The sequence below is a fragment of the Bacillus rossius genome, chromosome 15, assembly GCF_032445375.1.
Source record: "Bacillus rossius redtenbacheri isolate Brsri chromosome 15, Brsri_v3, whole genome shotgun sequence".
Classification (NCBI taxonomy): Eukaryota; Metazoa; Arthropoda; class Insecta; order Phasmatodea; family Bacillidae; genus Bacillus; species Bacillus rossius.
In genome coordinates this window covers 4,041,788-4,061,457 of record NC_086342.1, presented here as the reverse complement: position 1 = coordinate 4,061,457, position 19,670 = coordinate 4,041,788, and the positions used below count along the sequence as shown (strand labels likewise).

General features: G+C 41.9%; 1 protein-coding gene across 3 annotated transcripts in view; it reads right to left on the bottom strand.

The window, feature by feature from the left end:
- LOC134539221 (sushi, von Willebrand factor type A, EGF and pentraxin domain-containing protein 1) overlaps positions 1–19,670 on the bottom strand; it is a 104,265-nt gene that overhangs the window by 32,419 nt on the left and 52,176 nt on the right. For all 3 annotated transcript variants that reach the window (XM_063381010.1, XM_063381011.1, XM_063381012.1), the window contains exons 4-7: positions 6,641–6,820; positions 3,415–3,606; positions 1,701–1,877; positions 851–1,024 (exon numbers count right to left, since the gene is read on the bottom strand). In XM_063381010.1, coding sequence (XP_063237080.1) covers positions 851–1,024; positions 1,701–1,877; positions 3,415–3,606; positions 6,641–6,820 — 723 coding nt within the window. The remainder of the gene's footprint in view (positions 1–850; positions 1,025–1,700; positions 1,878–3,414; positions 3,607–6,640; positions 6,821–19,670) is intronic.

Here is a 19,670-nt window from a genome sequence, read left to right as displayed (position 1 = left end):
GGCCAGGTCGCAAGAAGGGAGGCGTAGCAGCCGTTGCTGCGAACTGGTGAGTTCTTCAGGAGGTGTTACCGTTACCTCGCCCGCGACCTCCATAGCTCCTGTCCTCCTGGGTCTCTGATGACCTCAATGTCGACAGGGTGTTCAACCCCAAAATAGTTCATTCATCTGAGGGTGCGTGTCCCATTCCGGGTATTTATTTTACATTTATGTTCCACACTGTCGAACCTGCTGACCTTTTGAGTGTCTGAACTTTTACAAAATGAAAAAAAAAAAAAAAGTAACTAGCTGGCAAAGCTTAACTAGTGACATTGTTGCGCAGTATGGATAAGGAGAATGGAATAGAAAACTGGAACCTTTGAGGTTTAAAGTCAATTTTACTAGCTACTATATGATCTACATGATGTGGTTTAATTTCTTTCCCAAAAAATATTTAATTCAACATATTCTTTTAAAATCCTCAGAAATTAAATAAATCTTTCTGAAAGAAATTTTAACAATTTCACTGGAATTGCCTTTAAACCCAAAAAATGTTCAGTTATTTATTCCATTTTGGTTCTCCTTGTCCATAAATAGTCAACTTTGCCAGCTGATTATGCAGAAAGTCTGCAATCTGTGTCTACACACACACACAGACAGACATACACACATACATACATACATACATAATTTGTTTGAAGTTCGGCTACTCAAAAATTCTACAAGTTTACCTGCGTCAAACGTAGTTATAAAATAACTATCTGGAACGAGACATACACCCTTTTTATCAATTCCCTTCAGCACATTAGCCATCGAGTGTTTCGGTCGCAACTCAGCGGCGCATGCAGGCTGCTAGGGGGGGGGGGGAACTCACCTTTGCACTGCGGCTGCGAGCCCGTCCACTTCTTGTCGGCGCCGCAGCGGCGCGTGGGCTCGCCCACCAGCGTGTAGCCGTACTTGCACTCGTACGACACCACCGAGTTGTAGGAGCAGGACGTGAACACGGCCTTGCCGCTCGCCGGGTGCTCGGGCGGGGGACACTGCACGGCTGTAACCACAACACGAGCACACACCAACAACAACCGCCGTGGGGCTTCCCGTGCTGCGCCGCCAGCATGTGGCTCACATGTGTTTGTATACTGGCGACCCACCCCCGACTTCGGGCGGGTGCAATGCTCATACTAAACATACTACAGAATGTCTTTATATACAACGTTCACAGCTTTTTTTTTTGTCATTAGACAATACAAAAATAATATAGATCAATCAAATGCACAATGTATTTAAGGTACTTAATTGGTAGAGACCGGAAAAAATTCGCGGGTTCAATGAACTTCAGGATAGACTCCAAAAATCCTCTACAAACACTCGGGCAAATGCCAACAATGCATTGGCTGCTGACTTGTGAGTCGTCTCGAATGGGTAACCTGTGATTCGACACTTCCATGAGTGAGGGGTCTCTAATTGGCCCCTCAGTCCTCCAGATTAACAGAGAACCAAACAGAGAATTTTTAGCATAACACGAAATGAACCCGCGAATTTTTCAGGTCTCTAGTAATATATAATGTATATATATTTAAAGACTGCACGACTAGCTTAATTTAAAAAAATTTCTACCAACTTTGTGTTATTTCTGTACAAACATGCATGCATTTTCTTATCTCGTCGGGGCCTTCCGATTGGCCCAGGTCGTCGGGGTGGAGGAGGTAGGACGAGCAACTTACGCACGCAGCTGGGCAGCTCCTTGGGGCTCCAGCTGCCGTCCGCCTGGCAGTAGCGCTCCTGCCGGCCCACCACCTCGAAGCCGTCGGCGCAGTGGTAGGCCACGCGGCAGCCATAGGTGTAGCACTCCCCGGCGTGCCAGCCATGCTGGATGTCTGCCGGCGGGCCGCACGAGCGCGCTGCAACCACCGCCGACCACGCTCTACTACCACCGACCAACCTCGTCTCCAGTTCCACGAGCTTTCTCCACGATCACTACATGCTAATCCTTACCATCTACACGCACCGGCCGGATCCAGAAAGGGGGGCCATAGCGGCATGCCCCCCCCCCCCCAAACCCAGAATATATATATAATTTTCTCCTAATTCCTTACCATAGTTTCTCCAAACTTACATAAGTGTTATTTTACTGCAGTGCTATAGATAGCAGGACGTTTTTGAACTACAAATGAAACCAACTAAATATATTTTTTTTTAATTCTAAATGTGCGAATATTGCATTAGAAAAATTTAATTTGGCCCTCCCCTGACCTTCATTCTGGATCTGCCCTTGTCTACACGCCACACTTGGTTTCTTTCCGGAATTTTCCTGCTTTCTGAAAACACTATTTAAAAGTCAAAACTAAATTTAAAATAAATATCCCACACTTCTACACATTTATACAACGAAAATATGCACTAATATTTCTGCTGTGACATTTTTTCACTTAGTATTCACAATTAACTCCTTTGATTGGTTAGTATAAAAATGGTTCCGTGGTTTGTTTGGATGAATTAGATGCTCTCTTCTCCCCCCCCCCCTTTTTTTTTTAAGGTGACAGTGCACCAGTACTTTTGCAAACAGATCACAGAGATGCAAGAATGCATAGAAAATCTAGTCAAAAAAACCTAACTTGGAGTTCACACCACACATGCCAAAGTTTTGAAATGGTATGTGTCTAAAATCGTGGGTATTTGCTGCCACGTAAGCAGTAATGTGTCATTGTATTAAATTTGTACATAATAATAAATTCCTCACGATTTGTGTATCACACAAAGAGGTTTATTATTCAAGCAGGAACTCATTTAATGTTTCTTGGCTTTCAAAATCGTAACAAATTTGAGAATTTTGAAATGCCAGGTAAAATTAATTAATATTTTCTGAAATAAATTCAAACAATTTCTTGAAGTAGCCAGTTGTATTTCAATTAAACCAAAAGTTTCAGTTCTGCAATAAATTAAATTCTCCTTATTTGTACAACCCAAAAAAAACACATTAAAAATGTAACTTTAGCCGCTAATTATGCAAAAAAGTATGCGCTGTATATATTTTTTCATTTCGTGAAAGTTAAACAATTGAAAAAGTCTACAAATTTATCTGTAATTACTGTGAATATAAAATCTTGGCCTGAAATGGGAGGCACCCCCTTAATGTAAGCTGTTTCTACCAGAATCAAAATGGCGACCATGATATCACGCAACTTGACCGTCGACAGCAGAATATCGATAGCTGGACGTGGAAGGGTGGATGTGGAAGGGTGGATGTGGAAGGGTGGATGTGGAAGGGCGGATGTGGAAGGGCGGATGTGGAAGGGTGGATGTGGAAGGGCGGATGTGGAAGGGTGGACGTGGAAGGGTGGATGTGGAAGGGTGGATGTGGAAGGGTGGATGGCCAGAATGAACTCCAGACCTGAGCGCAGCACGAGGAGTTGACGCTGGTGTCTGCTGAGTACTCACGCTCGCAGGAGATGTCAGGGCCGAACCACGACGCCTGGCCGTCGATGGCGAGGCACTTGGCCTTGGGGAAGCCGTTGGTGACGTAGCCGTGGTGGCACTGGTACTGCAGCGCACTGTCCAGGTCGAAGGTCGTCTGTTCGGGCAGCGCGTTGTGGCGTGCGTGCTCGATGTGCGGCGGAGACGTGCAGTAGACTGCGAGACAATACGCTCATTTTCTTTACCACCGGCCATATTGTGACACCCAAAACAGCGCTCATTCTTTCAGATCCTTACCACCGGCCATATTGTGACACCCAAAACAGTGCTCATTCTTTCAGATCCTTACCGCCGGCCATATTGTGACACCCAAAACAGCGCTCATTCTTTCAGATCCTTACCACCGGCCATATTGTGACACCCAAAACAGTGCTCATTCTTTCAGATCCTTACCACCGGCCATATTGTAACACCCAAAACAGTGCTCATTCTTTCAAAGCCTTACCACCGGCCATATTGTAACACCCAAAACATTATGCTTGACCATGCCTGATGACAATTAATAAGTCCGAATTAGAATTTCTGACATTAAACACACTTACTTCCATTAAATATATTCATATAAAAAATTTTAAAATGTGCGAACACTACATTTCGTCATTTAATCATATTCATCCCACATTCAGATCAACAACAATGGCTTCACACGGTAAACATTTAGGATAGCAAGCATGCCCACTTACACAACTGGTTTCTACTGATTAAGTTAAACTAGGTTTTACCACACGAAAATTTCTGGTGAAATTAAAACCTACATAATTGTATTAAAATAATGTGTGGTGTACATTAGTTACACACAGTTTCGCCTAGCTGTGGTTGGAAATGGGCCTAAAAAAATTCTTTAACCAATGGCTAACTGATGTGTCCCAGGATGTAATCCAGTTGAAGTGTCGAATAATCGCAGGGAGGAGGGTTGGTCGAGGGAGCAAGAGATAGAGCACCACAGTACACACTAAACCATGGGTTACCTCTCAGGACTCATTCTCCCAGATTACTCTAGGAGAGTATACTCTCTGGTTGTATTTTGCCAGGGTGAAATCTACCCTGACAACATCACAGTGTATTTCAATTGCTCTTGGCTGTGATTACAACTTATCAGAGCTCTTTGACTGGTCCTTGCAATGAGGAAGGTTTATTCAAGACCTATATAGTTTTGGACATATGCCATTGCTGATTACAATTGATGTCATACAGTGGCGTAGCGTGCCATCTCGGCGCCTGGGGCGGGAGACCCATTTTGCCGCCCCCATTCTATAGGTGCTTGATTAAAATTAAATTTCACATGCAATGAGGTACCTTTTATTGAAGTTAAAATAGGATGAGCGGTTTTACAAGCGGATTCTACGGGCCTTATGAGCAGCGAAGACAGAAATAACTTTGTCAAAATCAATATTAGCAGCCAATTCTTGTTCAATCGACAATATAGCCAAGTTTGATAGTCTAGCGGAGCTCATAGTAGATCTGAGGTAATTTTTTATTAGCTTCAACTTCGAAAAACTTCTCTCACAACTTGCAACACTAATCGCCAAAGTCAAATATATACGAATCAAGATGACTATATTTGGAACCGAAATTCCGATATTCAGTTTTTGAATGAACTGGAGGAGCTCCAGTGGTCCTTTACAACTTATATCTTCCTCTGATTCAGAACAGGCAACAACAACAAACTGCTGAAGACGCTTCCGCTCCATCTGAAACTCGTCCTTGTCGATGTCTTCTAATATACATGAGTGCGAAAGAGAGGCATCGACACGGGCCGACGCGTGAAACAAAAGATTTTGTATGAGTAATTAACATAATAAGGAGTGCCGCTCAACTCGGCTCGCGCGCGCCGGGCGGCGCGGCGTGATGCGATGTTGCCGTTCGTATGTAAACAAACAAACGTTATAAAGAGCTCTGTCAGTGATTTCGCAGTTTTTCTTTTAAATAAATATTAAAAAATAGTCGGTGCGCAAAATTTTAGATAAAAATGGAACATTATAGTGTGTCTGACACATGTAATGAATGAATCATAGATCAGATCTCAACCAGCTTCACCGGCGACCCACCCCCGCGGGCTGCCGCCCGGGGCGGGCCGCCCCCTCCGCCCCACCCACGCTACGCCACTGATGTCATAAGAAACCTCGATAACAGACAAAGATAAATATGTAAACACACAAAAAAAAGCCAAAATCAGGTCATGTTAAAATTTAAAAAAAAAAAAAAGACAGCACAGAAAATTCCTTGGAAGGAATTGGTAAAAAAAAAAAAAAAAACATTACAGCACAGGCAGACACAGTAAATTAACAATGACGAGAAAGTATATACTAAACCTTTGTTGTGGGGTTGTCCGAGGTTTTTGGAATAAGGGACTTGTCAAAACTTATATAAAAAATTTTATTAATCCTACAAGGTCTAGAGAAAAGAAACTACTTAAAACAAATGGAGAGGCCAGTGACAGTTTATTTTTTGCAGTATGTCAATTTCTGAAGTCCTGGCTTTTGCTAGGAGCCTGGTTTCAATGCTGTCAGAAGCCCGGTGTGATGTTGCAATGTGCTTGCCAGCATTTGACAGCAGTATTGTGTTCACTAAATGTTTATTACCACAGTGGTGATAAAGGATGGCATTGCTTGCAGTCATTAAATCTAGTATTGTGTTTTGATGTCTTACAGAGAGAGACTAGTGAGTGTTATTTTTAAATCTTGTGTCATTTATGGTGCTGCTTCGCATTTAAGGACAGAAGTGTCACCTGTAACTGTTCAGTCTCATTTATAACAAGGCCAGGATCGGACAACCTTAATTTAAATCATTCATTTACCGACTTTTAGTGGCAATAGTTAATTAGTGAATTAAATCCTGGTTACCTTATACCAATAAGTTCCCTTCCCATTGTTAAAGCAGGAGTCTAACTCTCCTATCGTAAATACTGAGCACCACTATGACAAAAATGTGCAGATTTCCCGACTGTGGTAAATATTTTATGTAAATCGCCCACTTGAGTAATAACATCAGTTGAGCTTTAGTTTTATTTTTATATATGTAGTTATCCAACATAGCTGTAAACTATTGTAGATTTACTTGGAAGTACCGTTTCTTTACTGCATGAGAGTGATCTTCAACACTAAAGAAACCTTCTCTTCATACATGATAAACATGTGACTAGCATCCATGGTACCGTCCATGGTGCAGAGTCTAATTGGCGAGTACTTACTGTTCTGCTTGCAGGATGGCATGCTGCCTGACCAGGTACCATCAGCCTGGCATGTCCTTTCCTGCAGTCCCACCACGTGGTAGCCCGGCTCGCACGTGTAGGCAGCGCGGTCCCCGAACAATCTTCCGCTCAGCGTTACCGCCCCCAACTCGGGGTTGCTCAGTGGCTCACACTCCCGTTCTGAAACATTGCAACATGTCCACCTTCACACCACATTGCTAATACTGCTGCTGCTTTACCACATGGTAGCCCCTCTCACATATTTAGGCAGCGCGGTCCCCGAACAATCTTCCGCTCAGCGTCAATGCCCCCAACTCGGGGTTGCTAATTACTCCACACTCTTTCTATGTAACATTGCAACACTGCAACATGGAAATATCCACAATACACATCTCATCCTTCCTCTCACCAAGCACCAACAGCGAGAGAATAACATCTTTGAAGGGTCTATAATTGGTGCATGGTTGAAAGAGCACTTTAAACCCCCGTTTCTTTCTTCTTTTTTCATGCCCTCTGTTGTCATGATCAAAGATGTCAGGCTAATGTATCGAGGGTCACTTGTCCGACCCAGCATAACTCAAATTTGTGATCACTTACCCAGTACCCCAGTGGTTCGGGGTTCATTAGATGTTTTGATGTTTTTTTTTCTTTTATTAGACACATAGTGCATAACCACGTTATATTGACTATAAAGAAACATGTTTTATTTCCATTAATACTGTGTTAATTCTAATGTGGAGCAGTCACTGGAACGCGTGTACATTTGTCTGTATATAAGATCAATGTTTTGCTTTTGAGAGCAAGTGGTAGATTTTGAATTTGTATTTCAAGTGCTCATAGTAAAGAAAAATGTACCATAGTGACTTGTATCCAAACCAACCAAACATCGGTGTCTTAAGCCACCATACCAAGCATTGAGACGAGTGCCACTTTAAGAGGATGTACAACCTGCCGACCTGAACTCGAAGAATTTCACCCCCTTCAAAGGCAATTCCTTAGGGAAACTAGAAAATTCCTGCGACGAAGAGACCACGAGAATGTCAAAGGGCGCGGAAATGAAAGAAGATCCACACGAAGATAAAAATAAAGGGAAAGATGAGTTGTCTATTGTCTAATAGTACAGGATAATTCCCCATAGTGAAAGCCGACTATAAATATTGTCTTGCTGAGACGGTAAAGTTCAGGTCGATAAAAATCCCCCCCCCCCAAAAAAAAATTAACACCAACAAAATAAGAATTTATATTCTTAAGAATTGTCAGGGTATCTTGATACTGTCACAACATGATAAGATACATGCCATTTTAGCACAACATTCCAGGCAATTCATGTTCACTGCAGTTCATGTATTCAATAGTATTTAAGTAGGCTAGCCTGCAAAATTGATACAATCATTAATGCAGTTACTTCTTTTCTGCAATTGTAGGCTGGATAATTATTGCCAGCATGCAGTGATATTTAGGTGAATTGCAGATTTTGGTTTAATATTTATAATATATTTGATCATGAAAAATTTATGTATTTATAACAAGCATCGTGAAAAAAAAAAATTGTTTCTTGAACTAAATGTCGTATCCCAATTATATTTGGGTAGAGAGATAATTTTTATATTAATACGCCTGTAATATTAGACTTCAGTTAGGCACTAGCAATAAGGGACAAACCCCACGGATACAGGGATAGGTACTGTGCAGGTTACACAATTGTTTCAAACACTTGAACAAGTGTACAAGTACACAAGCATACAGGCATGCGGATGTGTATGGAATATGTGCAAGTATCCGAGTGCAATGAAACACTAGGATGCTAGGTGGCTACTTGACTAGGGGGCCAGGAGGCTCAGACGTTAGGAAAGTAGAATACAATGGTTGGAGGCTAGGATGGTAGGAGGCTAGGATGCTAGGAGGCTAGGAGGGTAGGAGGCTAGGAGGGTAGAATGCTTGGAGGTTAGAATGGTAGGAGGCTAAGATGCTTGGAGGTTAGAACGGTAGGAGGCTAAGATGCTTGGAGGTTAGAACGGTAGGAGGCTAAGATGCTTGGAGGTTAGAACAGTAGGAGGCTAAGATGCTGGGAGACTAGGGTGCTAGGATGCTAGGAAATTAGTGTTTCATTTCTTAGTTTTTATTTACACTATTAATTAAATGCAAGTGCTGCAGTTGCCGTCTGTGTTTTCAACAATAATTTCAATATGAATTTCACAATGGAGGTTCACTCTGGACATCACACTTTAACATACTAGGCGTAGCCAAACCAGCAGTCTTACAGTTGTCTGACTTTCGACTTTATTCAATACTCCCCCCCCCCCTTTTTTTTCATTCATATAGTGCTTGTCTCCTGAACGTTGTACTTTTCGTCAATGTCAATATTTCGACTTATACTACAGGCTGTAAAAAAAGTTTCACTTAAATAAATGGATAATTAAGACCTCATCCGGCAAAAAAAAATGTCGCAGGTGTTTCATATGGTTACAAGGAGGCCAGAGATGGCTGGCACGGCGCGCTGGCCGCACTTATCTGTGGGGCAACCCCACTGCGACTCACACCTCCTTCCAATACAAGTACATGGACCCCCCATTAGTGGGCCTCTTCCTGCCCCGCGGAGTCTAGGCTTCTGGAGGGTTCGGTACGTGTCCAGAGCCCCGTTGCGTGAAGTGGCATAATTAGGACGCCATTGTTCTTGCAGCTTCGAGTGTTAAGTTGGGGACTTTGATGACGCGACACCACTGGGGAATACGAGACTTACCCATGGACGAACCCAGAGATGTATACTCTGTAAACGGTTTTTGTAAATGTAACTGAAATCACTAAGTAAAATTACGGATATTTCGTACATGTTCATGAATGCAAATGTATCGATACAAAAAAAAAGTTCGCATTACTACTGGGTTCGGATTCTTACCCGGGCATTTGTGCTTTGTGTTGTTCCAGTTCCTCCAATAGTTAAAGTTATTTGTAAACCATTCCCTGAATAGCTTTTAAGTATCAACTGCGCATGTTAATAAAGAATGATATACATAAAAAGCAGAGGTCAATTGTTGAATATTCTATTGTCTTACACAATTCGGCAACCAATTAACAATGGACATTTTCCCAAATATGTAGAGGACAATGGAATCTATCCTAGGGATCACTTGAGACCGAGAATTTTTTTTTCTAGTTCCCGAGTATAAATAAACAAATATGTTAACAATCCATCAGAAAGTAAAAAAAAATTAGCGTTTGGATTCAGTGTAACCAAAAAAATATATATATAGTAGTTCGCTATCCGGAAGGGGAGAGGAGGAGAGCGGTGGTTCTCGTTTCGGCTTCAACTATTCGCGCGACGAGGACTGCGCGGGCCTTGTACCTCCGCGGAGAGACGCCGCAACGGGCGCGCTCCAGGGATCCCTCTTGCACGCGCGAACTCCCGCGGCCGGAAACGCGACTCCGGGGATTTGGCCGGAAATTAGGTGGTGTTATCTGTCGCCTGTTCCGCCGTCGCGAAGAAGAGGAGCTGGGAGAGGCGGAGATGACAGATAGGAGGGGGGGGGGGGGGAGAACAGGAGCCGAGGAGAGCGTCTCGCTATTTCTCCCCAGTGGCGCCAACAGAAACTAAGTTACGGCAGGGAACAAAATCTCGACGGGATTTTCCCGCGAGGACGGTGGAGGAAAAAAAAAAGGAGGGAAGAGAGAGAAGGTGAAAAAAAAAAAACAAGAGGGAGGAAACGAGAAGAGGAACTCTGGAGCGGCGACCGAGCAACTTCCAGCGCCTTGCGAACATCGTGAATAATACCAGACCTACACGTCCAGGGGAAAAGCCCCTCCTGGAAAGGGATTGCATGCATACTTTACCATAAAGGATGGTACCTTATCGCTACAGACGGGTTTATTTTCGTGGATTCACTGGGCACCAAAGTACGCTTGAAACACGCGAATTTACATATGCTCCACGTTGACGATTGGTTGGGGGCCGGAAAAAAACTCGCATTTTCAAAAGACCACATTTTCAAAAGACCTCCAGGATATGTACTGTGCACCCGGGCAAATAACACCCGCTCATTGGCTACTGACTCGCAACACCTTTTAACTGGGATGCTTTCGATTCGGTACGTCTTTTGTTAAGTTTTGTTAACGTTCATTGGGTCAGAGTCCTTCAGATAAATTTTGGCCTGATCACTGAAGCAGCGAAAAGGTAAACGTATTTGGATTCTAGGCTATCGCCTGTCTGTTAAGACTGGCGACTTTGTGCAGGTTATAAATAGAGCCGGTTAAATTCTCGGATTCATTTCGCGATTGGCTAAAATACAAATTCCTATATATTTAAGGTGGTTTTGCTATTAAATTAGCTCACTGTTCACCTGGATTACAGTGTGCCAACGAGAAACCCTCAACTAAAAAATTTGTTGAACCACAGGCAAACCAGCTGAGACGACTCACGAGTCAGCAACCAATCCCAACAATGAACCCAAACAGGTATTAAGGACAACACAAGGAAGACAGCACATACGAACACATTGAAGCTTGAATATCAGACAACACAAGAAATCCATGGTACGAATTTATTCACGAAAAAAATTAACAACAGTTATGACGAACACAGTGGGGGAAGCAATGACGAGACAGTTTCAACAAAAACAGTAAATGCAGACACGCACAACAAACCCGGGACAACACAGCAACGATGAAACAACTGTTTTGTCAAAGGAAACCTCCTGTGTTCGTCTGATCTGTCGTATTGTCCATAACACCTGTTTAGGTTCACCGTTGGGTTTATGTTTATCTATTTTACATCAGGTGATTTTAAACATGTTTTCTGTGGGTTTATGTCTTCATTATTTTATTTCTTATTTTGTATTTATAATTTGTTTACTCAATGAGGCCATGACTAGGGACCTGAAAAATTCGCGGGTTCAATGACTTCCAGGATGAACACCATAGTTCTACGTACACTCGGACAAATGCCACCCACCCATTGTACTGCTATCTTGTGAGACGTCCCAACGTAGCAGCCTGTGATTCGATAAAACTTTGGTCGGGTGTATCTCATTGGCCCAGAGTCATCCAGGTTGAGTTGTGAGCCAATAGCAGAGGCAGCACTGAGGTATAACTATTTGTATTTTAGCCTATCGCGAAATGAATTCGCGAATTTTTCCGGTCTCTCTCTACCCATGACAAACAGTGCAAAACTGCAATGGAGTATGTCCAAGAAATTGTGTTATGCCTTCACGTGTTCGTACTGGGTTAAGTTGGAGCTCGCGAGTTGGATTTTATAGTCTCGGTACTTGATAACTTCAGCTGTGTCAGACCGGGCACGAGCGTTGCGGCTCAGGGAGGGGGAGAGGGGGGGTGGGGGCTCGGGACGGGAGACCCGCTCGCGCGCGGGGAATGGCCAATGAGGGCTCGCGCCCGCAGAGACGTCTCCCGGGGTCGCCGCCAGGGGCAGAGCGGTCGCCCGCGCCCAGAGGGGCGTATCAGTGTGTGCGCGCCTTAGAACCTGGCGTAGTAAAATAAAATATTAACTAACTTTAATTTTGCGTGCAAATATCCAATAGAAATAAAATAATTGAATGACTGGAGTGATGTTATAAATACGGTTGGTAACGTATATATTAAATAAAAAAATTTTTTTTTTAAAAATACACAGTAATTAATATTAATATAAAAAAACGCGTACATAAAATTAATTATTTAATCCATTAAAATGTTCGTGATTAATTTATTTAATAGTTGAAATCAAATGATATGCTGATTGTTTACGCTAATTTATTAATTTTACTTATTTATTAAATAGTAATATTATAATATATAATGCTAATAAATTATACAGCGTTCGCCTGGGCTGTCGTCGTTTTGATGTTCACAATATCCGTGCTGGTATCATCGTTGGGTTCTTTCGTTTGTCGCTAAGTCGGCCAAGGTCGTTGTTTTGTTTGTTTTCACTGTTCTTGTCGCAACTGTCTCGTCATCAGCCCATTATGTCCTTCAGTGCTGTGATTTTTTTTATTTTTTTTATTTTTTTTTTATTTTTTTTTTGACTAATTCCTTGCAGGAATTTTCTGTGCTGTATCTGTTTCTTAATTATTATTTTTTTACATCGGCTGATTTTGGCTTGCTTTCTCTGCGTTTGCACATTCATCTGTTTTGTATGTACATATTTCAGGTAGATTTCGAAGAAAGACCGTCTATTGTAATCCTTACCATAGTGCGACTTCAGGACAATGTGTGTGTCTGTGTGCGCGCGCGTTTGTGTATGTATATTTCGTTTCATGAACCATAGACCCCAAACCAATAGTGAAATAAAAAGTTTATATATATATTTATTTATGTAATTAGTGTTTTTTTTTTGTTTTTTTCTTGTCGTCGTTCTCATCCCGCCGTGTTCGTGTGTGCTGTGATATATTTTCTGACTAAACACTTCGACGGGAAATTCTCTGTGACGTGTCAATGCATTTTGATTTTGGACGTCAGCCGATTTTTGGGCTTTGTTTCTGTGTGCGTTTTGTGTATTCACCTCTTTGTCCGTTGTAGTGGGAGAAGCCTGAGATGTCCATCAAGCTCTGTCCCTGCCCGAACACGCCCGAATATTCACCTTCGGCCAACCTCGGGAATTCGTTTTATTTTTGCGCAGGAAAAATGAATTCAGATATTAAAAGTGGTCGGTTTGGTTAGCTACATTAAAACACTTTAAAACACTATGGACGGTTAGTTAGGTTAGTATAGCTACATTAAAATAAACAGAGGAATATAAATATATATGAATAAACCCGAGGTTGGCCGAAGGTGAATATTCGGGCATGTTCGGGCAGGGACAGACCTTGATGTACATCTTATACTTCCCGTTGTCGTGGGTTTTATCTAAGCAACGACGTACGTTCAAAAAATTTCTTTTCGAGCCGAGATCCTTGCCCGGTTTCCATTTCGCTGGCTCTGCGCGCGTCCGACCATAAACCCCGGGATAAACCCTCGCCCGTGGTTGGTCGGAGCGAGAGAGACCACCTCCCTCCCCCCACCCATCCTTCCAACCCCCCCTTAAACCCCTTCAGCAATTATCGAGAAACGATTAGCGGCATTAGCGGGAGCGGGTCGCTCAGCACACATCAGCCAGGCTTAAGCACCTTCCCCGTCTCTCTCGCGCGCGAGTATCTCTTCCGCTTGATTATTCTTCCTGACGCTCGTGTTTTTATCCCCTCCTCCCCTACCCTCCCACGACCCGCGACTCTGATTCGCTGCTCGGAGCATGGGCGCGCTGCCCGCCGAGTGTTCCCACGACTCCCGCCTTACTCCAGGCAGGGTGTGCACAGTTAGTACTTTCCTGCTAGATCTAGTACTTTAGTGGTCTAGTACATTTACGCTCAGATCTAGTACTTTTTTTCCCTTTGATATAATAATGTTACAGTAACTCCAATATGTTTTATTATTAAGCGTAATTATTTTTTAAAACTGTGGAATGTATGTGTTTGTGTGGTGTGTGATCTATAAGTTTTAGAGCATTGCAATGTCATTATAACTTCCTAAATTGTTAAAATCGTAACAAATTATAATTTAGTACTTAATTTTCCTTCAAATCTAGTACTTTTTTCTCGCCTAAATTGGCACGAAATATTTTTTTTTCCTTGTGGACACCCAGACTCCAGGCCGTCACGCTGGTAGCACTGGTGGACAGGTTGCTGCACCTGGAAGCCGACCTCGGCGGTCAAGCGAGGCCGTGTCAAGTGCACTGTGAACCACTCACCCGAGACCGGCACGTGCACAAGTGCTTCAAGTGTGCTTTGCTACCCGAGGGGATCTTGGCTTTAGTCACTTTGCAGAGCCGCCGTTATTTATCGGATTCGTCGGGCAGCAAAGCAGGCTTGAAGCACGTGCACATCTGCTTCAGGTTGATGACAGGCCTGCAGTGCTGTTGGCGACCCTGGGCCAGTTGTGAACATGGAGGAGAAGCGGTTGCTAGAGACCTGAAAAATTCGCGGGCTCATTTCGCGTTACGCTAAAATTCAAATAATTATACCTTAGTGCGGCTTTCGCCATTGGTTCACTGTTAATCTGGAGGACTGAGGGCCAATTAGAGACCCTCACTCATAGAAGTGTCGAATCACAGGTTACCCGGTCGAGACGACTCACAAGTCAGCAGCCAATGTACAGTGGGCATTTGCCTGAGTGTGTAGAGGATATTGGAGTCCATCCTGAAGTTCATTGAACCCGTGAATTTTTCCGGTCTCTAGCGATAAGGTACCATCCTTTATGGTAAAGTATGTATCTCTATCTATGAGAAACGGAAATCCCGCATGGTTTTAAGTCACCAGTTATACCTCAAAAATGTATACCTTAGCATAGGTTTGTTGATAGGTTCTTGCAATGGAGAAGGTGGATATAAGATTTCTTTTTCTGGACATACTCCACAGAGGTTTCTCGTATGTCATAAGAAAACGTCAATATAAAAAAAACTTTTTTGGCAAAATTGCAGTCTAAATTAAAGTTAGTTTTTTTACACTACGTCGAGTAAGTATAACTTATAAGAACACACACCCAGTTTTTGTTATATTTTACAGGAAACTTAGTGAGCAAATTTTCTTGATGAAACTGATTTAATATTAATTGGCCATGCTTGAAGTTTTAAGATTGCAAAGTTTGATTTATGGTTTTAAAAATGAATTCTTGGGTAGTTTTGTTTGGCTAGTGCCGGGAGTGGGCGGATGGTGGGGAAGTTTGACGTGTTATCTGCGCAGTTGGCTGCACTTGAAATTAACCACTCGCGCTTCGCACAGGAAGACTAAGAAGAAACCGGTGAGAGAAGGTCGCTCACGGCTTGTTTGGACCAATGAGAGCGCAGCTTCCGTGAACTAGGAAGTTCGCGACACGCCTGGATTCAAAGACATCATTTAGAAAACATCGCTTCCAACCGCAATAGCGAAGGTTACATAAATCACCATTTCTTAGTTGGTACGAATAAAGTCAAGATTATATGGTGCATAGCGATAAAAGTGTAGGTAATAACAGCGAAATTTGAGTCTACACCGCGTAACACGAGAATGAAAAGCAAAACTCAAAATGCAGGGAAATTCACCTGAATTTCCTCATTATGAAAAATAAAATATACAATATATTCCTAAATCCTTAGTTTAGGCTATTTAAAAAAAAATCTAAAATATAATGTACTAAGTAAAAACATTAATTTAGTTTCTATATATGTTTTTTTTCTAAGTAAAGTAACAAAAATCTATAGCTGATACCATACATACATGGCTAAAGGCATACAGAGAAAAATCACGTGGAAAAGTTAAGTATAACAATTTTTGGGCTCGTTACGTTGTATATTGATTTTTCGATTTATATTGATAGTACAGAAATAATAAGACAGCAACAAAAAGTAAAATTTATATTTGAATATCGATGGCACCAAGAATAAACTTAAACCACATAACCAATTATTTTTCCCCACTGCTTAAATCGTTTTGTAAGTTTAGTAGTTCCAATAACCTATTTTCTTGATTTGATTTTTGAATAAATTTATATATTAATGCATAACACTATAACAATAAAAACAAACAATAAAAATGATTTAATATTGAAAACATAAAATCTTGATTCTAGATGATTGCAGTAAAAATAATAACAAATTGGCGTAGTAAAAATAAACTAACTTTAATTTTTCATTCAAATAATTAATAGAAATAAAATAAAAATGACTAGAGTGATATTAAAAATACTGTTAGTAAGATATAAATTAAACCAATCTAAATTTTTTAATAAATACTCAATATTTAATATTTCTATAAACATGCTTAAAAAATAATAATTTTATTTAATAAAATATACGATAAAAATTAATTTATAGTGAAAATAAATGAATGTTTATTATAATATTATAATTATAATTATTTATTTAATAATTTATTAATTTAAATTTAAAATGCAAATAAATTATACATACGGGAAGAAAACCTCATTATATAAATACACTTGATAAAAGTTTATAACCACAATTTATAACACTTCTATGCACAATAAATAAATATTTTAACTATATATGCCAGTATTCAATATTAGTCACCAAAGTTTATGTTTTAAAAGCACAAATATAATTTTTATTTGTATGTAGCGTTTTTCGTTCTGTCAGTTTTCGTTTTATGTTGCGCACGCATCGCGAAAATTCACGTTCACTTTCATCATTTTTTTCAAGTTGGAGAGCTTGTTTTTTAATTCGCGCCCGTTAAAATATCGGCATGTTTTGCATAATCATGCCTGTCTAATAACCTACGTACATTTAAATAATAAACCGGATACATTACTATTTAATCATATGTGTAACGTAACGTCTAAATGTAGACGAATCGGGATACCTCGGTAAACTTTTATGTTTTAACACCATCAATTTATGTTAATATTTCGTGTGACCATGTATGTTTGCCTGAATGTATCAGTTTTATTCGTGAAGGAACAATTAAATGGTATTTGAGTATCTGCGGTGTTTGTATCTACCACTTCAAATGAAGCCAATCTGTGTGCATTGCAGTAGAATTACATTTAAGTAAATGGATATCGCGACTTTACGAGTCAAAGATTGTTATGTACATATTGTGAAACACCGCCTTCAGTCTCTATGTCGTGGATAGCGGGAATATAAGGTGATATTATACTAACACGTGTATGAATGTGTTGAAGGGTCCTAGATCCAGTACCCGGATGTGACTAGATCCTGATGCAGGGTCGGTGCAAGGTAAATTGGCGCCCTAGGCGAAAAACCTTGATCCCACCCCCCCCCCCCCCCTCCCCCAACACCGGGCCGGACATTCCAAAAAAAATTTCCTTGCCTCAAAATACATCACTTAAGACTAAGATTTTGTCAAAAATCAAATGTAAGCAGGCTTGTGTTTTTTTTTTTTACTTTTTTACTTATTACAAATCATAAACAGGTCGCCGTGGACTTTAAATAATTACTTATATCAATATAAACATTCCAAACTGTTACAAAAATCCATTTTCATCTAGTTTCAATAATCGTTAAACATGTTATATGAGCTGTTGTGTGTCGTGCTGCGCCGCCCCCAGCTACTTGGCGCCCTGGGCGGTCGCCTGGTTCGCCTGTACGGACGCGCCGGCCCTGCCCTGATGTAATATCGGGACAACACGTAGTTTGTTTGGTGTTTATGCCGCGTGGTTGGCAACGCTGGAGAGACAGGAGCCGTGTCGACGTCTCCTCGGACACTGACTGGTGAGGGGGGAGGGGGCAGCCCAGCTGAGCGCTGTTTAGCGCCGGAGGCAAGCCTGGAAGGACGGCCGGAGTGTTTTAATATCCTGGCGACTGTCGGCTGGTATCGACCCACAGGCTCCTCCCCCTACCCCCTTCCACCCCCTATCCCCTCCCTCCCGTGCCTACTGCGATTGTCCTGGCCCGCGCGCGGACTCGCTTTAATTACGGAATTTCGGCGGCGGGCTCGGCCCAGGTGTGTGTGGGGGGGTTGGAGGGGGGGGGGGGGTACCCGCAGCTCTGCTTCCTCGAGGCTTCTGAAGAGTACACCCTGCTCGGAACACTCCAGCCCCGTTCCTGAGCGCGCAGCCAGGGCCCGGGAGTGGTGCAGGGTGGACTCAGTCCATACTCAATCCATACTCAGTCCATACTCAGTCCATACTCGGGCGAACGTTACCTTCCCATATGCTGCTGGCTTGCGAGACGTCTCGACCAGGAACACAGTTAAAAATATTTTCCACCTTAACCTTCCAGCGTAAGAACGCTGGGTCTTCGTAAATTTACGGTCATCTTCGAAAAAATTTACCGGCATTGATTCAACACACAAGAATATCGGTACATCAACAAAGCATTTTCCAAAACTGGTCAGGCCTACTGCAACAAACACCGTTTTCTTTCCTTCGCGCAAAACAAAACTCGGAATTCGGTAACCTCCGTAGTTTTAAAGAAGATTCATTTACCTGAAACTAAGGAGAACTGTTCTTTTATTTGAAAGTGCATTTTTCGTTTGTAAAGTCCGTAAATTTATTGTATTTCTAACAGTGTATGGTTGATTCGATACTCCTTTGGTTGACAGTGTCTCATTGGCCCAGAGTCCATCAGACAAGCCTCCAGTACTATAGAGACCGGAACAATTCGTGTGTTCGTTTCGCCATAGACTAGACTGCAACTACATTTACCTTGCTGCTGCTTCAGTGATTGGATCACAGTTTATCTGAAAAACCCTGAGACAGTGAACCCCCCCCCCCCTTTTACACACACACACACACACACAAATGACGTATCTAATAAAAATCATCCCAAATTACAGGTGCCACGAGTCAGTAGCCAATGAGCGAGCCTGATTTTCCCGAGTACACAGAGAACAAGAGGTCATTGAAACCCCGTGATCGGATAGAAGAAGCTTCACAAATATGTGAATATTTGACTTGTAGCCTACAACTATGTGAATCCGCGAATTCTCAGGTCACTACATTTAATGAAAAATATTACCCTTTTATTTGCGTGAAAATTCATAATAATATCGCACATTTACTCTGCAAATAAGTCTAACTAGTGCCACGATGACCAGGAAATTTTTGCTGATTATCTGGCTTCAGGGTGGAATACAAAGACATTTGTGTGTTCAACCCACGTTTGCATTTTCCCCGTTGGTTGATTTCTTAGCGAGAACGTATTTTGTACTTGTCAATCGTCACCACCTGATTCATAGGGGCACGCATATTTCGCGATAAGATTCCGGGACTTGCTGAAAGTTAAAACACTGTGGCATAATCGGTGTTCCATGATTGGGTGAGTTTCTTCCAGGTACGTGTCCACTGTTAGTTCACCAATCACAGTGATTCAGTGCGGATTCAAAGGCGTCCTGAGTGGTCCGGTCAAACAAGGCGACGACTTCTCTCGCAGATGGCCGCCAATCACAAGGGAGCTACCGCTGGCACGGGTACACCTTGTTGCATTCTAATTGGCGTTCAAATATCTTCGCGAAAAATGCCTGCCCCTACCGGCATTTTCATTTCGCGATAAACTAAAATCCAAGTAATTGTACCTTTTTTGCTGTTTCAGTTATTTGGCCACAGTTTATCTGAA